Genomic DNA, 19,356 nt, shown 5'->3' on the forward strand with positions numbered 1-19,356 from the left:
GTTTATAATAAATAAATGTTTTATAAGGAATGAATGAATGAATAGTATAATCACAGACTCCTACAGACACAAGTACTTTAATAAAAACACCATGCAGACTATAAAAAGGTGTAACACGAATAATTTAAAATAAAAATATGATTGATTTTAGGTAATAACATGGATTTTTCATTTAGCAATAAAACACATTCCTAAGTCCACAGTGAAAAAAAAACCTCACTGCTACTTCAGAGGCTCTATAGAGACAAATATGGAAAACAGTGTCTTCATCCGGTCCGAGTCAGGAGTCTGACATCTACTAAAATCTACTAAAATCTACTTAAACCTACTGAAATCTACTGACATCTACTAAAATCTACTGAAACCTTCTGAAATCTACTTAAACCTACCAAAATCTACTGAAACCTACTGAAATCTACTGACATCTACTTAAATCTACTAAAATCTACTGGAATCTACTGAATTTTACTGACATCTGAAAACTACTAAAATCTATTGAAATCTACTGAAATCTACTTAAACCTACTGAAATCTACTGACATCTACTTAAATCTACTAAAATCTACTGGAATCTACTGAATTTTACTGACATCTGAAAACTACTAAAATCTATTGAAATCTACTGAAATCTACTATGGAATAACTGAACATCCCGAAGGAAGGCTCAGTGAAAGTGCTGAGTACTGATTGAATTTCCTGACACGGAGAAACAGACCTCGCCTGTCACAGCACGGTGCGTTGCGCAATGATGAGGAGGAAAAGCTCCCAGCCCCGGAGAGGAAATTGCAACATTCAGTTTCTCAAATGTTCCTGTGAGCATGGATAAGTTCTGAGTGTGTGTCGGCGAGATGACTTCCTCTGGATACAGAGTGTTTACACCTTCGTCTGAGTGTGTTACTGCTCATGTAACATAAACTTTCTCTTCAAAGTTTGTGAAGCTTATCTTTCCCTAAACGGTGGAAAGAAACGCGGCGACGGAGATCCAGTGGATTTGGAGGTGAGGCCTTTTTTCAAACCCTTGCGCGCGCTTGTTTATGCTTGAGCGTGTACGCGCGCGCGCGTGTGTGTGCGTGTGCGTGCGTCTGTGTGAAGGTCTGTCAGGAAGTCATACTCGTTGGATGTAATTCAGAACAACTGGGATTCTGCACAAGTTCTACACAAGCGGGATCTTATGTACTAAGATTTCCTGTGTAAAGTATTGTACGGAATTTTATAGAGTTTCATGAGAAAATGTTCACGTCCTGAAAGCTGATATTTTTGACAGTGTATCAGATACAGTGGTGCTGTGTGCTATATTACTGTCTCACACCTGAGGTTCTGAGCTCAGGTTAGTGTCTGTGTGGCAGTTCACATGTTCTTCCCATGTCAATGCCCCAAGTCCATGTGTGTGTGTGTGTGTGTGTGTGTGTGTGTGTGTGTGTGTGTGTGTGTGTGTGTGTGTGTGTGTGTGTGTGTGCGTGTGCATGTACAGTAAACAGGTATGTGTGTGTATGTATGTGTGTGTCTCCGTGTGTGTCTCCGTGTGTGTGTGTGTGTGTTTATATATATATATATATATATATATATATATATATATATATATATATATATATATATATATATATGCATGTCTGTGTGTGCACATGTATGTTTGTGTGTCTCTGTGTGTTTGTGTGTATGTGCATGTATGTGTGTGATTCTCTCTCTCTCTCTGTGTGTGTGTGTGTGTGTGTGTCTGTGTCTCTGTGTGTGTGTTTTTGTCTGTGTGTGATTCTGTGTGTTTGTGTCTCTGTGTGTGTGTGTCTCTGGTTGAATTTGTGTGTGTGTGTGTGTGTGTGTGTGTGTGTGTGTGTGTGTGTGTGTGTGTGTGTGTGTGTGTGTGTTATGATGCTGAACCTGAATTACCCCAAACATACACATGACTAATGTGCTCAGGGACTTAATTGGGTGTCAGCATTATTTTTGCTCCCTCATGTTTCGAGAACAGAACACATGAAACTGAGTCATCTCCTTTTTTCATAGGTGTGTTGAAAGCTTGCAAACAAAAAGGTCACTTTCCATTTGCTGTTAATTATTGCACTCTCTCTTATCTTGCGTTAGTAAAGCCCTGTGGACACTGTACACAGTTCTGTTTAGTATCATTTAATAAACACAGATCCAGGATGGTTCATCTGGACTCTTATATAAACATCCATATCATCCTGCCTTTCTCACTCTGACGCAGCTTGATGTTTGACCATCAGTCACACCGTGTACTTGGACACACCGAATCATGAGTCATACGAGCGAACGGTCTTCAGCTCTCCCTCTCCTCTTCACTCCTGAGAATAGAGTTCTTGACTAGACAGCTTCTTTTTCACACTTCAGCATGCAATAATCTGCCTTGTTGGTGCACAAATATTTGCTGATTCAGCAGATGTCTCACACTCACCAAGGCAAGTAATATTCTCTAATTAGATCTGCTTCCTGATTTGTGTTGCAGTATTGCATACATTCATATGATAATAGTCTGGAAACACTTGTGTTATTAAATTTAATGAATCAGATGTTGCAAGAAAAAGTCTTTTCTTTTGATCGTACTTTTGAAAGGGAAATTTTTGGTTTAAAGGCTGCATTAGTTCCCAAGCGACCACTTGACTGTCCACGCTCCGTAATTAATTCTCGTGCGTTCAAAAGTGACTGTGGGAAGTTTGGACAAGTGCATTTGTCTCTTCCTAGGACAAACAGTACAGGCTTGTTTGGTGGATTAAGCTTCATATTAACGGATCCCCTGAAAATAGAACTTTACCGGTTCACCTTTGCTCTTTCACCCTGAATGCATTTACAGTCAATTCTAAAACAAGGTATTGTTCTTGTTGCTGTTTATTTTTGTTTGTTTTGAAATTTCACATTTTTTAAGTTGAGACCTTATAATTATAAGGTGAACTAAGCTTGCAGTGATGCTTACACGTCCCAAAGGGAGCCTGCGTTACCATGGGAACAATGGGTCTGTGGTAATGATATAAAATATGTGCAACAGATCAGGCTGCTCTGTCTGTCTGCATCTAATTTTCAGTCTTGTGACTGCTGATTTAGTGAAATGAATATCCGAACCAGCTGTTGTGGTTTGGGAAAAGTGAAAAAATCTGCCGAGATCCTTTATGTTACTCTGAGGAGATCTCATGGCCTTTTACATGGCTTATTGACTTGCCCACAGCTTTTAGGATCAGTTTACTGACATGTGTACAGTAGGATGTAATTATCCCATATCAATCATCACTAAAGACTATTTATTCCATGTTTTAAGTATCTTTTAATATTTAAGTTCTACATACTGAGAGATCTTAATTTAACTTGTCTCATTATTCTTCTGCTGTCAGGGAGGCTGATGAATATATCGAAAGTCATACGGAGATGCGTTTCATGTCATTGCTGTCGAATGTGATCAAGGAAGTCACAGGAAAACAAGAAATAGGAAATGACTGGCTAATATTTTTATATCCCCTGATTAAATCAGTGTTGTTTAATAAATCAAGTTAGAATGAACCTCAAAAAGAAGTGATTTTATACAAAGTCTCTGTCCATAATAAAGCGCTCAAAAAGGGGGGGAAATAAATAAATAAATAAAAATCAGTGCATAAGTTCAGTAACGCTTGATTCTTGCAGACGCTTATAACCTTATTTTATCCTGATTCACCCGAAAAGTCACAGAATCTAAAGAACATCAGATGCTTATTGGCTGAGAAAAATAAAGTGAAATTCAGGTGATTGTCTGGAATAATCTCTTAGTTCATAAGTAAATAAAAAGGGTTTCTGTGCTGCTGAAACATTATAATTCATTATTCCTTTTTTAAAGTGGCAATATTGCTGCTGTGGAAAGAGGCTAAAAAAACATCATTAATTTATAGTTTCAGAACTGATTGATTCCCAGTTCCCAGATTGATTTGATATTTATTGATGATTTTCATGAGCACTGGGTTATTTTAACGCTCATCATCTCAGACGCAATGGTCCATGAATAAGGTCTAATGTCTACATTTACATCCATAGCTTTTAGCAGGCGATTTTATACAGAAGTGCTTTTTATCTTAATCTAAATATATCCAAGTCTGTGTCTAAGAATATTATTGAATTGGAACAGGAAAATAAAACACTATATAACTAGTCTAATGTTCAGTGAAGAGGTGCTATAGGTGTTTAGTCTTCATCTGAATACGAAACATGACTCACTTATCCACTTCAACACATCAGAGAAATATTCTTAGAGCAATCCTTGACTAATGTAACCCTAATTTAATCATCTGAAAGCGTCTGCGCTGCTATCGCAGTACACTCGTGCAGAAGTGGTACAGCAACATCGGATGTGGTTTACAAAAATCAGAACCAAAGAAACTTCCTGAAATCTGAAGTGTTCGCCTCTGAGATTCAGCATTCCTGATTCTGTCTAAGATATTTTTGCTTTTATGAATCACAAACAAACCAGTGAATTCTACATTTTCCAACTGAATCTTAATCCTGTGCCCCACATCAGCAGAGCCGTCGGTCTGCTTGTATGTGAGCTCATGGTGAAAGTTTTTATTCACCTTAGTGCTGCCAGCACTTCCTTTTTAAATTAGTAATTTATTCTGCTCTCCAGTTCTCGGGTCCTGTTTTCACGCTCGTCTTCTCATATTTTTTGCTGAATTTAACAAATTTACTTCCACTATGAAGTGGATTCTCACATCCTCATTTACATTAAAGATCACTTGTTCAGTGCTGAAGCAATTCAAGTTGTTGTCCTCTGGTTAATCTATCTATTTTTTTTCATATTCCAAAATATTTAAAAAAATAAATAGAAATTAGCATTTTAAATTGTTTATGTTGAAACATGAGTCACGTGAAGAAGTCTTCGTGTAAAATGAGTGTTCATTGCTGAATTTTTCACCTTTGTCTATCTCTAAAATATTCTAAAATATTTCTCAATCATTTTTAATGGTTTACTTAATAAAGGCATTAATAAGAATACATTAGTATCCTATATGTAACAATTATCCATAATAGTCACTTTTTTTAAGCAGATAAAGCTGGAAGATCAGTGTGGATTCACTTCCATAGATTTATGCAAGGAATTGTAAGGAATAAAGACAGATTCAAATAAGAAAACAGGCAATAAAAGTTATCAGCACTGAGTGTGTGTGATGAGGAGGATTTACAATTACAATTTCCAATGAATTACAGATTAAATTGCTTTGGAAGTTAATGCGACACAAAACGCAGCTGGTCATGTTACAAGTGCTGACACTGGAGACTCCTTTCATACAGGTCACATAAACAGCTGAAATTTTCTCCATGTCAATGATGATCCATTTTTCTCAGCAAAATATCAATGTTTTAAATGCGTATTTATAGTTTCTGGACCGTCCACCATTTGAGTCCCTTTGAATGAGCTGTTACCATAGAAACCGTACCACCCTCTGATCTGGGACTCCATCAGAACTGTAGTGTAAGATTTTAGATAGATAGATAGATAGATAGATAGATAGATAGATAGATAGATAGATAGATAGATAGATAGATAGATAGATAGATGGATGGATGGATGGATGGATGGATGGATGGATGGATTGATTGACAACATAAAATAACATGGTGATTAAAGCCAATCCTGCGAGATCATGTGATCTATAGGAGGCTTTTTTGACTAGAACTCAGTGTCTTAAAGTATTTAGCTGTGAGGATTTTGGCGTGAGAATGTAATGTGAGAGATCTTTAAGAAAAGAGAACAAATCTCATTGAATTTCATCATCTTACGCAACTCAGGCAGTGTTTTGTAACACAGTCGAGTGAAACAGTCATAAATAGTCATAAATCTGCCATGTTTTTGTTTGTTTTTTAATGATTTTTGCAGGATTCACCTGTAATCTAAACACTTGAAATTATTTAAAGATAAATTGATATTCTTGAAAATCCCAAAATGGGGGTGCAAACTCTTGCCCTCAGCTGTAAATAACAAGGAAAGCATTTGGACAGCGTTTCTGAGAAACACTCCGGGCATCCGGCCTAAAAACATAAAACCATTCCCAGGAGATCCCGAATCTGTCATCGATCAAGTTGTGCTTGTCAAATGTGATTTACATGACCACAAATATTTCTGTTCCCACAAAACTATTATAATGTCTGGGAGGATAAGAAAGAGGTTGGCAGACGTCAAAAGGTCACAATTAATCCCAGACCTATGAAATACGAGCAAACTGACATTTACGTGTTTTCAAAGCCGGCGGTGCGTCTTGACCTTTGAGTTTTGCAGCAAAAACATTAATCACTCTCAGTAAATATTTATGTCCGTCAGGGTTTAAAGTCTGCTGTGTACCCGAGGCAGTTTATATCATGAACACCAATCAATGCAAAGCGTGGTGGTTGTTTTTTTTTTTACCGAAAGTCAGTTTTCATTTGACTGGTGTGTTTCCTTTAAATGCCTTTGCTCTGGAGAGAAGATAGGATGTCGGTGGAATTGTGATTATAGCAGACCACATGGATATTTTTTTCTGATTCAGAGATTCTCCACGTGACTGTCCGAAATTGTCAAAGTGCAGTAACTGTAAATCACTTCATAAAAAACCTCTGACTCATTTCAGCTCCTGAGTGAATCAGTAAGGAGTGTGAGAAACATGATGGCTTCAGGTATCTTAAGGTCTCAAAGGTCCACATCCGGGAAAGTCTGGGATGCATCACATGGCCACGCTAGTGTGAAAGTGATTTAATAATAATAATAATAATAATAATAATAATAATAATAATAATAATAATAATAATAATAATAAAAACTTTAGTCTGCCTGGTAAAGGGTGGTGTAGTGGTGAAAAAAAGACTTCATTGTTTATTTGCCACCTACAGCTCTAGCTCCTATGACTCCATACTGAGCTTGGATGTTTTTGAATGTTGAATGTCAGTGTGAATGTTCTTCCAGTGTTCATGTGGGTTCCTCTGGGTTCTCTGGTTTCAGTAGAACCCACATGTACACTGAAAGAACATGCTAGTGTTAGCAGGTGGATTTTCTATGCTAAATAGTTTGCCTGATGCCCTCTGATGTGATGTATCTCCTTCATCCCATTTATTAAATTAAAACTTTTAAAACTATTAAAACTTTAAACATCATCATCAAACCTTAGAGATCATACAGTATATTCCTGTGTTCATTTCTAACAGCTTTGTACAGAAAGAGGACATGGGCTTCATAAATATTTGAAGAATTATACATTAACAGTTACATTGTATTGAAACCAATAAAGGGAAAATAAAGTTTTTCTGTATTTAATGACCTTTTATTTCTGCCAATGAAAAGTGCTCAGTTTTCACTATGTCCAGTAATTATCAGCAGTGCAGTGCTAATTGTGATTAGAGTTTCACTTTCATATACAGTCTGACAAGTATAAGTCTTATTAGTAAATATCTCCATGACAGTAAATCCTTATCAGTTCAGATGTGTGTTCCAAAGGGGAACTATTTTCAGTCTCATTGAGTGAGTGGTTATTTCCTGTAGAATTCCCTGTTAACTTCTTAATGACTGGAAACTGCAGTTATAAGCATCAACTCAAACAGTATTGACTTTATTAACAGGGGGATTTTTTTATTCTGACTAACAAGATTAAGTGTAGAAGTGTATATCAGAAGTGTACCACTAAAATTCCATAGGTGAAAATAAAACACATCCTTGAAGTGGAGAATGTTCATGGCTCAGTGGTGGTGACTTGGTGGTGCTGAGACTTAAACTCACAACCTACTGAGACACTTAACTGATGAGACAAACAAAACTGTTATAAAGGAACCCATTACAACTCACTTAAACTGTTAATATAACCAGTCAATCCATCTCCATTCATCCATCCATCCATCCATCCATTCATTACACATCTTTGGACTGGGGAAGGAAACCAGGGATCCCTGATGAAACCCATGAGGCATAGGGAGGTGGGAGGCAAGCGTGCTAATCACCAGGCCACCATGCCACCATAAATACAATACAATACAATGTAAAGTATAAATTCATTCATTCAATTAATTTAATTAATTATAAGAGAAAACTCTTTGTGTGTAAATGTTTTAGATTCAAACTGATATTTCACTGTTTTCTTTTTTCGCTGAAATTCATTTTTATTCCTGGAAATGGCCTGATAATTTTCTTTAATCTACATGTGATATTTTTCAACTCTATTTAGTTACAATAGATTAGATACAATGAGAAAAACAAGTCAGTTCTTTTTTCATTTTCTTTTAAGGTAACTTTCATCCATGTCAAACCTGAGGTAATCTAAACTTGTGCAAATCGCAGTCTTTACCTCATTCCTGTTCCTGGACTGCAGAAGGCTGGATCACTTTTATTGGTCTTCGGGGATATGATTTAGCAAGAACTTGTGGTTGATAAAAATGATACAATATAGATGAAGAATCTCAGGGCAGTGAAGCACCATTACTCACTCCCCCTTGCTGCCTGTGTGCTCCAAGCAACATGGTATTAGTGCAGTACACATTTTGCCAAAACCTCAGAGGAAAATTACAGTGTTGTGGAGTTGAGTCAGGTCTGACTGCATTACCAAGAACTTCTCATGCAGAAGAAGAAGAAAAAGAAGAAGACTTTATTTCGTCACATTGAAATTCTTTCTTCACATGCAGTATACTAACTTTGGAGTTTGGGGTCAGAGCACAGGATCAGACATCATACAGTAAGTGTTAAGGGTCTGATGAATGGATTAAAACTGAGACAAAGTATTAGAATTAACTGTTTTATTATTATTAACTGTATTACAAACTCTGTCATAAGGGTTGAAATCTGTCTCTTCACTTTTGTCCTTGAGAAATAATCACTCTCATTTCCCCACGCCTTCTCTGGGCTTGGCTTCACAATTTTTATGGCTATGTATAAGATTCATGTCCTGGGTGTGAGTTTTACAGTGAGTGGTGCCATGTGAACACAGAGCCAGGCCATGTGACTCACTGTGGAATGGGTTTGTGATGTGAGGTGATGTTCATTGTCTCTCTGTCTCTTTCAGACATGGCTGTGGGATTTGTAGCTCTGTGGACTCTGACATGGACCATCAGTGCGGCATCGGAGAATGAAACTGCAGGTCAGGGAGAAAGTGTGTGTGTGTGTGGGGGGGGGGTGTATGCTTAACTTACTGTTGCTTTTGCTCACAGAAAGAAAGAATAAAACATAAAGTATAGTTATAATTTCTCTTAAAGCAGATCTTTGTTGATACAAAATATATTTTTCCTCTGTGTACACACACAGTGTGTGTGTTTGTATGTGTGTTTGTATGTGTGTGTTTGTAAGTGTCTGTGTGTGTGTGTGTGTGTGTGTGTGTGTGTGTGTGTGTGTGTGTGTGTGTATGTTAAATGTTGCTTTTGGTGACAGAAAGAAAGAAAGAAAAAGCATAGTTATAATATACTTAAATATAGTATTAAAATTGTTGATACAAACTGTATTTTCCCTTTGTGTGTGTGTGTATGTGTGTGTGTGTGTGTGTGTGCGTGTGCAGGTGTCTGTATAGACCACGGAGTAGTGTTCGAGCGTGTGTTTGCAGTCCCACATGAGGCAGCGCTGTTAGACTGTGAACCGGTGAAGGTTTATCTCTTTGATTTATTTAACATCCCTTATAACGTGACGTGGTTTGACCAGAGGACTGGGCTGAAGTTCACAGGAGAGGAGAACCATACTGTTCTACATGGATCTTCACTGTTGTTCCTTAACACTTCCACGGAACACCAGGGCCACTATTTATGTGTTGTCAGGTAGAGTAACTGCATGGTTCCAGTTTATTATTCACTTACTCAGCTTCTAGTATGTGCAACCTGGGACCTGCTTTCAACCACAAACATTCTGAATCTCCTGAACAGAAACATCACAGCATCACAGCCACAAGTAACCATCTTGTTAAATTTTACTGAAAGACAATGTGTCAATGTCTGCACTTGTAGCCTAATTCTTCTTCTAGATAAACATTATGACTGATAAATTACATAGAATTAGACATTAGAATTAGAATTATTTTTTCCATTATATTGATATAAGCCTAATATATGTTGAATAACTGAGTGGTTATATATAAAGCAAATAATTTATTTCTAACTGTAATGAGGGTTTAACTATGGAGATGGAAACAGAGCAGCAGAGTTATAGAAAAATAAACAAATTTAGAAAAGAAAAGCCAAGGCAAGGCAAGGAGAGGAAGAAACCTTGTGAGAGAGATAATAATACTTTTTTTATTCTGCATGTTTCTTTGAGCAGAACTCCAGATCAGTGCTACAAGCAGGTGAAGGTTCTTCTGGTAGAGGACAAGGTGTTTGGATCATGCCGCTCTTCTCGGACAGCAGTGCAGCGGATGCAGAATATCATGAACGACAACCTGAGGTGTCCTTTATCTGACTACACGAACATAGCGGACAGCTACTCCATACACTGGTACAAGGTAGGGGTGTGTGTGTATGTACGTGTGCGTATGTGGGTGTATATGTTTGTGTGTATGTGAATGTGTATATGTGTGTGTTTGTGTGTGTGTATATGTATGTATGTGTGTGTATATGTGTGTATGTGTGTTTGTGTGTATATGTATTTGTGTGAATGTGTATATATGTGTGTGTGTTTGCATGTATGTGTATAAGTGTGTGTATATGTGTATATGTGTGAGTGTGTGTGTATGTCTATGTGTGTGCGTGTGTGTGAATAAGAAAGTTAAATTATATCACAGGCTCAGTTTACACTTCCTTTGCTCTTCCTCTCTCAGGACTGTGAAAGTATTCAGGAAGGATCCAAGTTTCACTTCACAGAGAACAACCTCATGCTCCACGTACGCAAAGTTTCCCTAGATGATGCCGGGTTTTATACCTGCAGGATGACCTTTAACTGCACTGGAGTCATTAGTGTAGTCACACAGACCATCAATTGTGAAATAACTGGTGAGAAACAGATAGAACCTGTTGCTTATGTTCACTGCTCACTGATACTCACATAGATCACTGGAGATTCTCTCATAGAAAACTGTGATTCGTTTTTATTCAATTCAGTTTATTTGTATAGCACATTTAGCATGTGGATGCATACCTCTAAAGCTAAAAACAGGAAGTGATATTATGTGACAAATTTTGACATAGTACAGGTACAGGTACGTAGTACAGGTACATAGTAATATAATATCGTTTATCATCTACCAGAAGTAGAAATAGTAAAAAAAAAAAAAATGTGCAAAGGAGCAACATGCAGATAAATATGTCAGTATATATACACTAATAAATAAAGTTATGGTAGGTAATATGTCCATATGTATAGCATATGCAAAATACGAATATGTGCCAGTTGTCCAAAATATAAAAAAATATTATATATATATTGTAGAAATGTGTGGTTTATGTACATTATATGTGCAAGAGTAACAAATATGTATACAGTGTATGTACAGATAATATACATAAACAGATATTAACTAGGGTAAGCAATGAATGTACAGTTATATACCATTATAATTGGTATTAAATGGTGTGTACAGGGTGGAGCAGAACTGCAGTGTGATTACAGATAGTGAAGTATTAGTGAGACATCAGGGTTCTAGTGGTGTGGTGTAGAGTTCAGTAAGTTCATGGTTGTGGGGGAAAAAACTGGGTCTGAACCTGCTGCTTCTGGTGAGAACGTTCCTGTATCTCTTCCTGGATGAAAGGAGGTTGAACAGTTTGTGACTTTATAATGACGATCCCTCACCCTTAAATTAGAGATCATTTGTGGACACTAAAGCGTCCTAAACGCATATTGTGCTCTTATAGGAGACAAATAATAATAATAATAATAATAATAATAATAATAATAATAATAATAATAATAATAATAATAATAATAAACCACACCAAGTGACTGCAATTGATAAGTGAAAGAGTGGAAGAGTTTTCACACTTTAGTCAAGTACAAATGTTGGTCTTTGTGTCGCTCTCTATATTATTAATTTGCTTGTTTATTTATGTACAGAGGTAGGGCACAGTCTTCGTAACATCTTGACTTGCCCAGCACAATGCTGTCCTCTAGTGGACACACACAAAAATGACTGTTTTACATGTAGATATATTATAATCACTGTGAATTTATTATTATTATTATTATTATTATTATTATTATTATTATTATTATTATTATTATTATTATTATTATAACTGCACATGGCCGTGTAAGTATTGTTGATTGTATCACAATACTGTTGAACTTTTAGGACGTACAGTTATAGGAAACTCATCAATTCTGGGTTAGTCCTGGGCAACACAACAGTACTGATATTGTGAGACAATGTTACAATACACAATGTTGTTGTTGTTATCATTTGGCTGCTCATCCAATACACATATTTTATTTGGCACAGGTTTTATTTTAGCCAGGCTTGGGACTGTCACTGAGAATTAAAAATTGACTAATGATTCCTCATGTTCAGTGTTGTGTATCAGTGAACTCTGAACGTTTAGTAAAACAACTGTATGGTAACACACATCAGATATCTCAGTGTGTGTGATATTGTGGTCATAATTGCCACAGCTGCAGGGTGATAACTCTGCACAGCTTCAGGCCACATCACTGATTATTTTCCTATAATATTTACGTATATATAATAATCTTCTCTTCCTTCCATACCTTCTTTCAGAGTCCATATCAAAACGACCTCAAATGCTGGAGCCAACTGAGAACACCATGAAAGTATCTGCAGGTGAGTTGCACCTAAACCTGAGAAATCAATCACAGAATAAAAATACAGAACCATAACGAATCATCTGTTTCTGTTTGTTTGTGTGTTCGTGTGCGAACAGGATCTTTGATTAACACGACATGTCGCGTGTTTTTACCTGGCAAAGGAGTTCACATGACGTTGGTAGTCTGGGAGTTTAAGGGCCAATACGTTTCACCGAACACCTCAGAGCGCATCCACCAGGGACCTCAGGAGTAAGTTTTTCACAGATTTCGAACAGTTTTGCATTCAAATGCCATTCTGTTGCTTTGTCAAAACAATTAAGAGGAGAAAAATCACCTCATAATAATGAGTCATAACTTCTGCATCTTTTTCTGCAAACACAAAAAAATTTCTATCATATCCAGTAACACGCTGGAGTTGAACAAATCTGCCAGGCTAGCCATCGGCTGCCTGTGACAGTAGGAAACGCAGCTTTTCACACAAACAAAAGACAAAGTTCTTGTTTCCACTGTGAAAACAACTCTTACCACATTTCCTTTTCTCCTGGTGCTTAAAGAGAAAACAGCTTGTTAAGCAGAAACCATGAGAACTTTGACCGTTTAGCAGAACTATTTTATATATATATAATCCTGTGAAACATACAGATATCACAAATGTACTTCTGTATTTAACCAATGAACCCATTTACTTCTGTTTACATATATATTTTATTTTATTTGTCATAGATTTTTATTAAGATATTTACATTATCAGTAATTAATGTAGTTAATACAGAAAATATTTCCTAACATTAGTATTCCAGAAAAAATCTTACAGAGAAATGTTTATATGTCACTAAAGACAGCAGCATGTTACCTAACAATGCGGTTTTCTAATGCGGATTGCTGCGTGTGACAGAGACTTTTTTTTTTTTTTTTACAAGCTGCCCAGATAATCTTACCAGTTCCCCATAAAACAGCACACACTGTATCTGAGACAATCTGTATCTGAGACAAACTGTTGGTGTTTGGGGTGCACGGTGGCTTAGTGGTTAGCACGTTTGCCTCACAACTCCAGAGTTAGAGGTTTGATTCCCGCCTCCGCTTTGTGTGTGTGGAGTTTGCATGTTCTCCCCGTGCCTCGGGGGTTTCCTCCGGGTACTCCGGTTTCCTCCCCCAGTCCAAAGAGTCACTCATGCATGGTTGGTTGATTGGCATCTCTGGAAAATTGTCCGTAGAGTGTGATTGTGTGAGTGAATGAGAGTGTGTGTGTGCCCTGCGATGGGTTGGCACTCCGTCCAGGGTGTATCCTGCCTCGATGCCCGATGATGCCTGAGATAGGCACAGGCTCCCTGTGACCCAAGAAGTTTGGATAAGCGGTAGAAAATGAATGAATGAATGAATGAATGAATGAATGAACAATTTTTAAAGGCATCTTTTCATTACAGACTTTCTTTGCACATGCCTAAGACTTTTGGAAAGTACTGTGTACAATATAAGTTAATAAATATATATATATTCATATATACATTTAATCATCTGAATTAGTCTACAGTATAGGGAGTGCATGTTTTTTCTTTTTCTTTATATAATACTTTATATTGTCCAGTCCAGTGAGCATAAAATGTCTTATGTTGTGTTTGCACACTCTTCTTACAGTGGTACTGTGTACTGTTTCTGTGTAGTTGTGTCACACCATCAAATGACACCATCGACCTTTTCACACTTGACTGAATGAAAGCATTTCCACTCAGATTGTTGTTTACATTGTGTTCATATCCTTGCTTGATGTAGTAAAGAGATGGTATTTGTGTGCACAGGGAGATTCAGGTGGATGAGGGCTGGTGGTTGGAGCGCAGCCTGTTTGTGTCTCGGGTAAAACCAAAAGATTTTAACCTGACCTTCACCTGCAAGGCTTCAAGCCACAGAGGAACTGCAGTTGGATACTTTACCCTCCAACCTGCAGGTCAGAAAACACACCCGTGGTTTGTTTTTGATTTATTACCCTGTTTAAAGTATTTCCACTGACTATCTTATACACAAATAAGACAACGTACAGATATGTACTGTTTCAGCTTTGTCTGCTTTGGTCCAGGATAAGATTCACTCTGTCTATGTTTCTTGTTTCTCAGCAGATCTTACAGTCCTAATAAATAATGTGTTTATCTGATTTTAATGGTTCTTTCTTTTTTTTTTAACATTCTCATTTGATTTTCTGAACTTTTGTTAATATCTCTGGTATAATGTCAGATCCTGATCTGCTCCTGCCGATCGGACTCCTGGCCACGACAATGGCTCTTCTTTTCATCGTGGGACTTCTCCTGTACCGAGTGTTTAAGGTGGAGCTCACTCTGCTCTTCCGGACCCTGTTTCCTTTCTTTTATGCAAGCACAGGTACGCTGAACACCAGGAAACCACTGTTTCCTCTCAGAACATTTTTACTCTTGTGTGAAGAACGTGCAAAAATGCTTCCTGTCCAAAACTCTAAAACCAGTTAGTAGCAAACTAAACAAACAGGTTTCCTTTGCAGGGCAAAATTATGGAGCACATGAATCTGTCAGATTTATACTTTTTTACTGAAAAGCCTGCCGTTCTCATTTAAACACAGCACATGTGTAAATTACTAACACATCCATTTACTATGTTTATTACTGGGTCAACATCCAAGAAACATTGTTAAAGTATGTGGAACACAACCAAACAAGTGCAGATGACATCAGACTGCAATTAATTATAAAGAGTAAAAACACCCAGAAGGAATAAAGAAAATAGAAAAACAAGACTTGGACTTAACAGTAGAAAAATAGTGATAGATTAAAATTGTGATTATTCTTGCAACAATGCACCAGAGAAACCTCAGGGTTAGACACAATGATCAAGAACTAACCCAAATTATAATCATATTTGAATCAGCTTACTTTTCTCAAATAATTCTTCATTCTTTCTTATATACAGTAATTATAAAAAAGATTGCATGCTTAATGACAAACTATTGACTAAATATCACATAGAGGACTGGAGATGTTTAACACTGGGTGTTATATAGGATTCAATATTAGTGGTGTAAAATATAGGGCACTAATTAGGAGGTTTTTCCATGTTATTGTCATTTCTATTATAGCAATGTAAATGTTTAGAAATATTCACCATTCTCATAAAAATTTAATTAAGAAATACAGCGACCCTTTCTAATGTAAATTAAAATTACTAAATTCCTTCTTATGAACATAATGCAGCTCGTTATTTAAATGTTTAGAGTTTTACTCTGTAATAATCACTGACGTGCTGGTGGGCCTCGTGGACCGTGCTTTGAGAACTGGGCTTTAGTACACACAGTACACACAGTACACATCGCACTTTATTGGGAATAGAAATGAAAAGAATCTACAGGAAAATTCCTCGAGTTAAAAAATGACGTTTTATTTAATGTATTTATTTATGAGTATCAGCTGAGTGGATCTTTGTATGTGGTTGAATAACTGATGAAATAAACAGGTCTTATTAGTTGCTTTAAAGGAAAGTCTTAAAATGTATTTTGCTCCCAGTTCCAGATTTGTTGCTCGGATGTTGAAGGTGTTATTATTTTTGCCTGCAGATGGTGATGGGAAATTGTACGATGCCTATGTGGTGTATCCACGAGGTCAAGGAGATGCGCTGAGTGAAGCGGTTGAGACTTTTGTTCTGAAGACGCTGCCCCAGGTTCTGGAGGGACACTTTGGGTACCGGCTCTTCATCTTAGGTCGGGATAGTCTACCTGGACAAGGTAAAAAAAAAAATAAACACACATACTTGTACAGCAAACTCGTATACAAGTCTCATATGAGCATTTCATGCAAAATTCCTATTTAGTTTATTCAAATAATAATATTGAACTATTCAGTACGCTCTCTAGAAATCCTCACACAAACTGACATGAAATATTGAAGCTGTTTCACAGGACCAAAGCATTTCCACACTCACTGGAATGTGACTGGACTAAAATTATATAACAGAGATGTGTTATTAGTGACAATATTCCGAACACGACCTTTTTGTTGAAGGTTATATAAGAGTTACATTTTTAAACTAAAAACAAACTGTTAAGTAACTACACATCTGGTACACATTCCTACTGTAAAATATAGAGTAAAGAATTGTAAAACATTTACAATAAAGAAATCTAATATCTTCCAGAGTATAAAAAGACACTTTTTCTGCTTACTCACGGTAGTTTAAACAGCCGTTAATCACTTAACCCTTATCTGACTCACAACAAGCAGCTCAACTCCCTTTCACTGGTACAGTGCAACATTTTAGTCACAGATCAGATGGTTGTGTGTTCAGATCTCAGTCATGGTTGGGCAAGACCATAGCTGTATCGGCTTTATTGGCCAAGTATTCTGTTTTAGAGCAAACCAAACAGCGCACATTTAACATAGACCACTACATACATGATTACACATAAGACAACTAGAGGACCGAATATGACAGAAGTGCAGTAGTTGTCCAGTTAGTTAAAGAAAAATATTGCACATCAGTAAATTATTGTACAACATAGAGAGAATAAACAAAGTAGAAGAACCTGTGTTGTCTTCCAAGCTCTCACTCCTCCTCACTGATACCGTGGTTTTGTGCAAAGGATGCTGAGTTTGATATAAGGACTTTCTTATTTTTTAAATAATGGACTTAAAACATAATGGACTAAAAGTATGATTAATTTTGATCACTGACAAAATGTCAACACAATATTTTCTGGTTTTGGAGCCATTTTTTATTATTCACTAATAAAAGCAAATTGAGTAATGTATTAACTTTTCACGTACTGTTATGTAGCTGTGGCAGACGTAGTGGACGAGACGATGAATCTCTGTCGTCGTCTGATGCTGCTGTACACCAGCTCGTCTCTGAGCAGGACAGACGGCACATCGTGGTTCGAGCAGCAGGCAGGCCTCCACCGTGTCTTAATGGATGACACACTCTCTGTGATGCTGCTGGAGATGGAGCGGCTCCATGATCCCTCCACCCTCCCTGAGTCACTGCGTGTTCTGCGGCATAAGCAGGGGGCTCTACAGGCCTGGAAGAGGCGGAGGAGGTGGATGTGCACAAGTATGGAGGAAGATGGAGAAGAGGTCCAGACAAGTCTTTCTTCATTTACTTTGTCTGCTCGCTTCTGGAGGAAAGTGCGCTACTACATGCCAGTGAGAGGCAAAGCCAAGCGTCACTCAAAGAGAAAGATTTTCTTGAACTTGTGACTGGACTCATTAAATGTTGGTGCAAAATTACAACGAGAAACAGAGCCCAGGTTTAATGATGTGGAGTCTCAAAAGTCTGCACCATGATGCACTGCAATGCAATGAGACCACTGCAAATAAAATAGGCCTGATGAAAAAGCCTTGAATGGGAAGAGACTTGAGAACGCAGAGAATCATTCGCTTCAATTCTGGTGTTCACCCTGGTGGTGTTCAACACAGGCTGAGCTTTCTAGTTTAAATCAATCCAGCAGACAAATGATACAGAACACAAACAAACCCAAATGTCAAAACTGCTGATTATCTAGTAGCACAATCAGACCAGTCACCTTTGCAGAAATGATGTAAGCAGATTTTTTTTTTGCTGCAGTCTGGTAAGAAATATGTGTCTGCTTAAGTCTGCTGTGATTCCTTGAGAGTTACGCTGTCAGTCTGTTAGCAGTATTTATTATCGTATGAGCTCTGTGTGTTAGTGCTGATTTTTTGCCACTGGAAGCCTGACACAAGGTCTTTTTTCCACTGAAGTCTGTCACAAATTTATAGAAAATCTTTGAAGAGAAAATCAGAAGTAAATGTAATGTAGTGTAAATGTAATACACTGTGTGTATTATTGTGTTAATATTCTCAGGGAAGTGTGAGAAACGGATGGAGATTTAAAAAAAAAAAAGCACCACACACACACACACACACACACACACACACACACACACACACACACACACACACACACACACACACACACACACACACACACACACACACTCTCTCTCTCCCCCCCCCCACACAAATGCACACACTCACTCTAGCACACAAACACACAGACACACACTCATGCATATTACCATTTATGCACACTCCAGCACACACACACATGCATGCAAGCACTCGGACACAAACTCTCACACACATGCATCCCCCCCCCCCCCCCCCCCACACACACACACAAACACTCACTCACACACTCACACACATAAACCGTTTATCACACAGTACATGGTGTATATAGTGGATGGAATTCCCTCAGCAGTCCACATTTGTAGCTGTGACGTTTTGTAAAGTTTTGGTACATGCTGTTTACTGCATTCTTTTGTGAAAATGATATTTAGAGACATGTTCAGAGATAAAAAGGTTTTTACAAACAAGTTCAATTGTCAATGTGCACAGGCAATTTTATAATGAAGATGGTAGTCCAGTAGTTGAGATGTTGGACTGATGATGGGATCAAATCTCAGGACCACCAATCTGCCACTGCAGGGCCCCTGTTTTAAAAAATGCAAAATAATGTAGTTGTGCTGGAGAAGGGTGTCTGCGATACATAAATGTAAAAAATTTTACTTTCTGAACAGGGCATGAAGTAGCTACATAGAACTTCTATGTAAAATTGTGGTACCTCTTTTCAAGACAACCTTTGATTGCACAAATTGTAGATTATAAAAATATAATGCAAATATCTTCTCAACGTCAGTTGACAGAATAAAGCTGACAGACAACGTCTGCTTA

At 37.4% G+C, this 19,356-nt stretch overlaps 1 protein-coding gene across 4 annotated transcripts; it reads left to right on the plus strand.

Annotated features, from left to right (window-relative positions):
- The first annotated feature begins 778 nt into the window (after positions 1 to 778).
- zmp:0000000936 (interleukin-1 receptor-like 2) lies at positions 779 to 18,583 on the plus strand. Of its 4 annotated transcripts, XM_027152441.2 has the most exons (12): positions 779 to 997; positions 2,204 to 2,414; positions 8,985 to 9,059; positions 9,471 to 9,723; positions 10,220 to 10,400; positions 10,716 to 10,887; positions 12,606 to 12,668; positions 12,769 to 12,901; positions 14,449 to 14,594; positions 14,879 to 15,022; positions 16,224 to 16,391; positions 17,441 to 18,583. In XM_027152441.2, exons 2-12 carry the CDS (start codon positions 2,396 to 2,398, stop codon positions 17,857 to 17,859), a joined length of 1,773 nt encoding a protein of 590 aa, XP_027008242.1. In that variant the 5' UTR covers positions 779 to 997; positions 2,204 to 2,395; the 3' UTR covers positions 17,860 to 18,583. The 4 variants fall into 4 exon arrangements, with proteins under 4 accessions (XP_027008242.1, XP_027008243.1, XP_027008244.1 ...); XM_027152442.2 differs by lacking the exon at positions 2,204 to 2,414; XM_027152443.2 differs by lacking the exon at positions 2,204 to 2,414 and having other exon boundaries at positions 779 to 994; positions 8,983 to 9,059.
- The last annotated feature ends 773 nt before the right edge of the window (positions 18,584 to 19,356 follow it).

This window comes from Tachysurus fulvidraco, chromosome 6, assembly GCF_022655615.1.
Source record: "Tachysurus fulvidraco isolate hzauxx_2018 chromosome 6, HZAU_PFXX_2.0, whole genome shotgun sequence".
Classification (NCBI taxonomy): Eukaryota; Metazoa; Chordata; class Actinopteri; order Siluriformes; family Bagridae; genus Tachysurus; species Tachysurus fulvidraco.

What these genes read in the sequence shown, in the direction of transcription:
- zmp:0000000936 (XM_027152441.2), top strand. An exon ending in CACTATTTATGTGTTGTCAG is followed by an intron (nt 9,724 to 10,219) that starts GTAGAGTAACTG and finishes TTCTTTGAGCAG; the next exon opens with AACTCCAGATCAGTGCTACA. An exon ending in ACTCCATACACTGGTACAAG is followed by an intron (nt 10,401 to 10,715) that starts GTAGGGGTGTGT and finishes TTCCTCTCTCAG; the next exon opens with GACTGTGAAAGTATTCAGGA.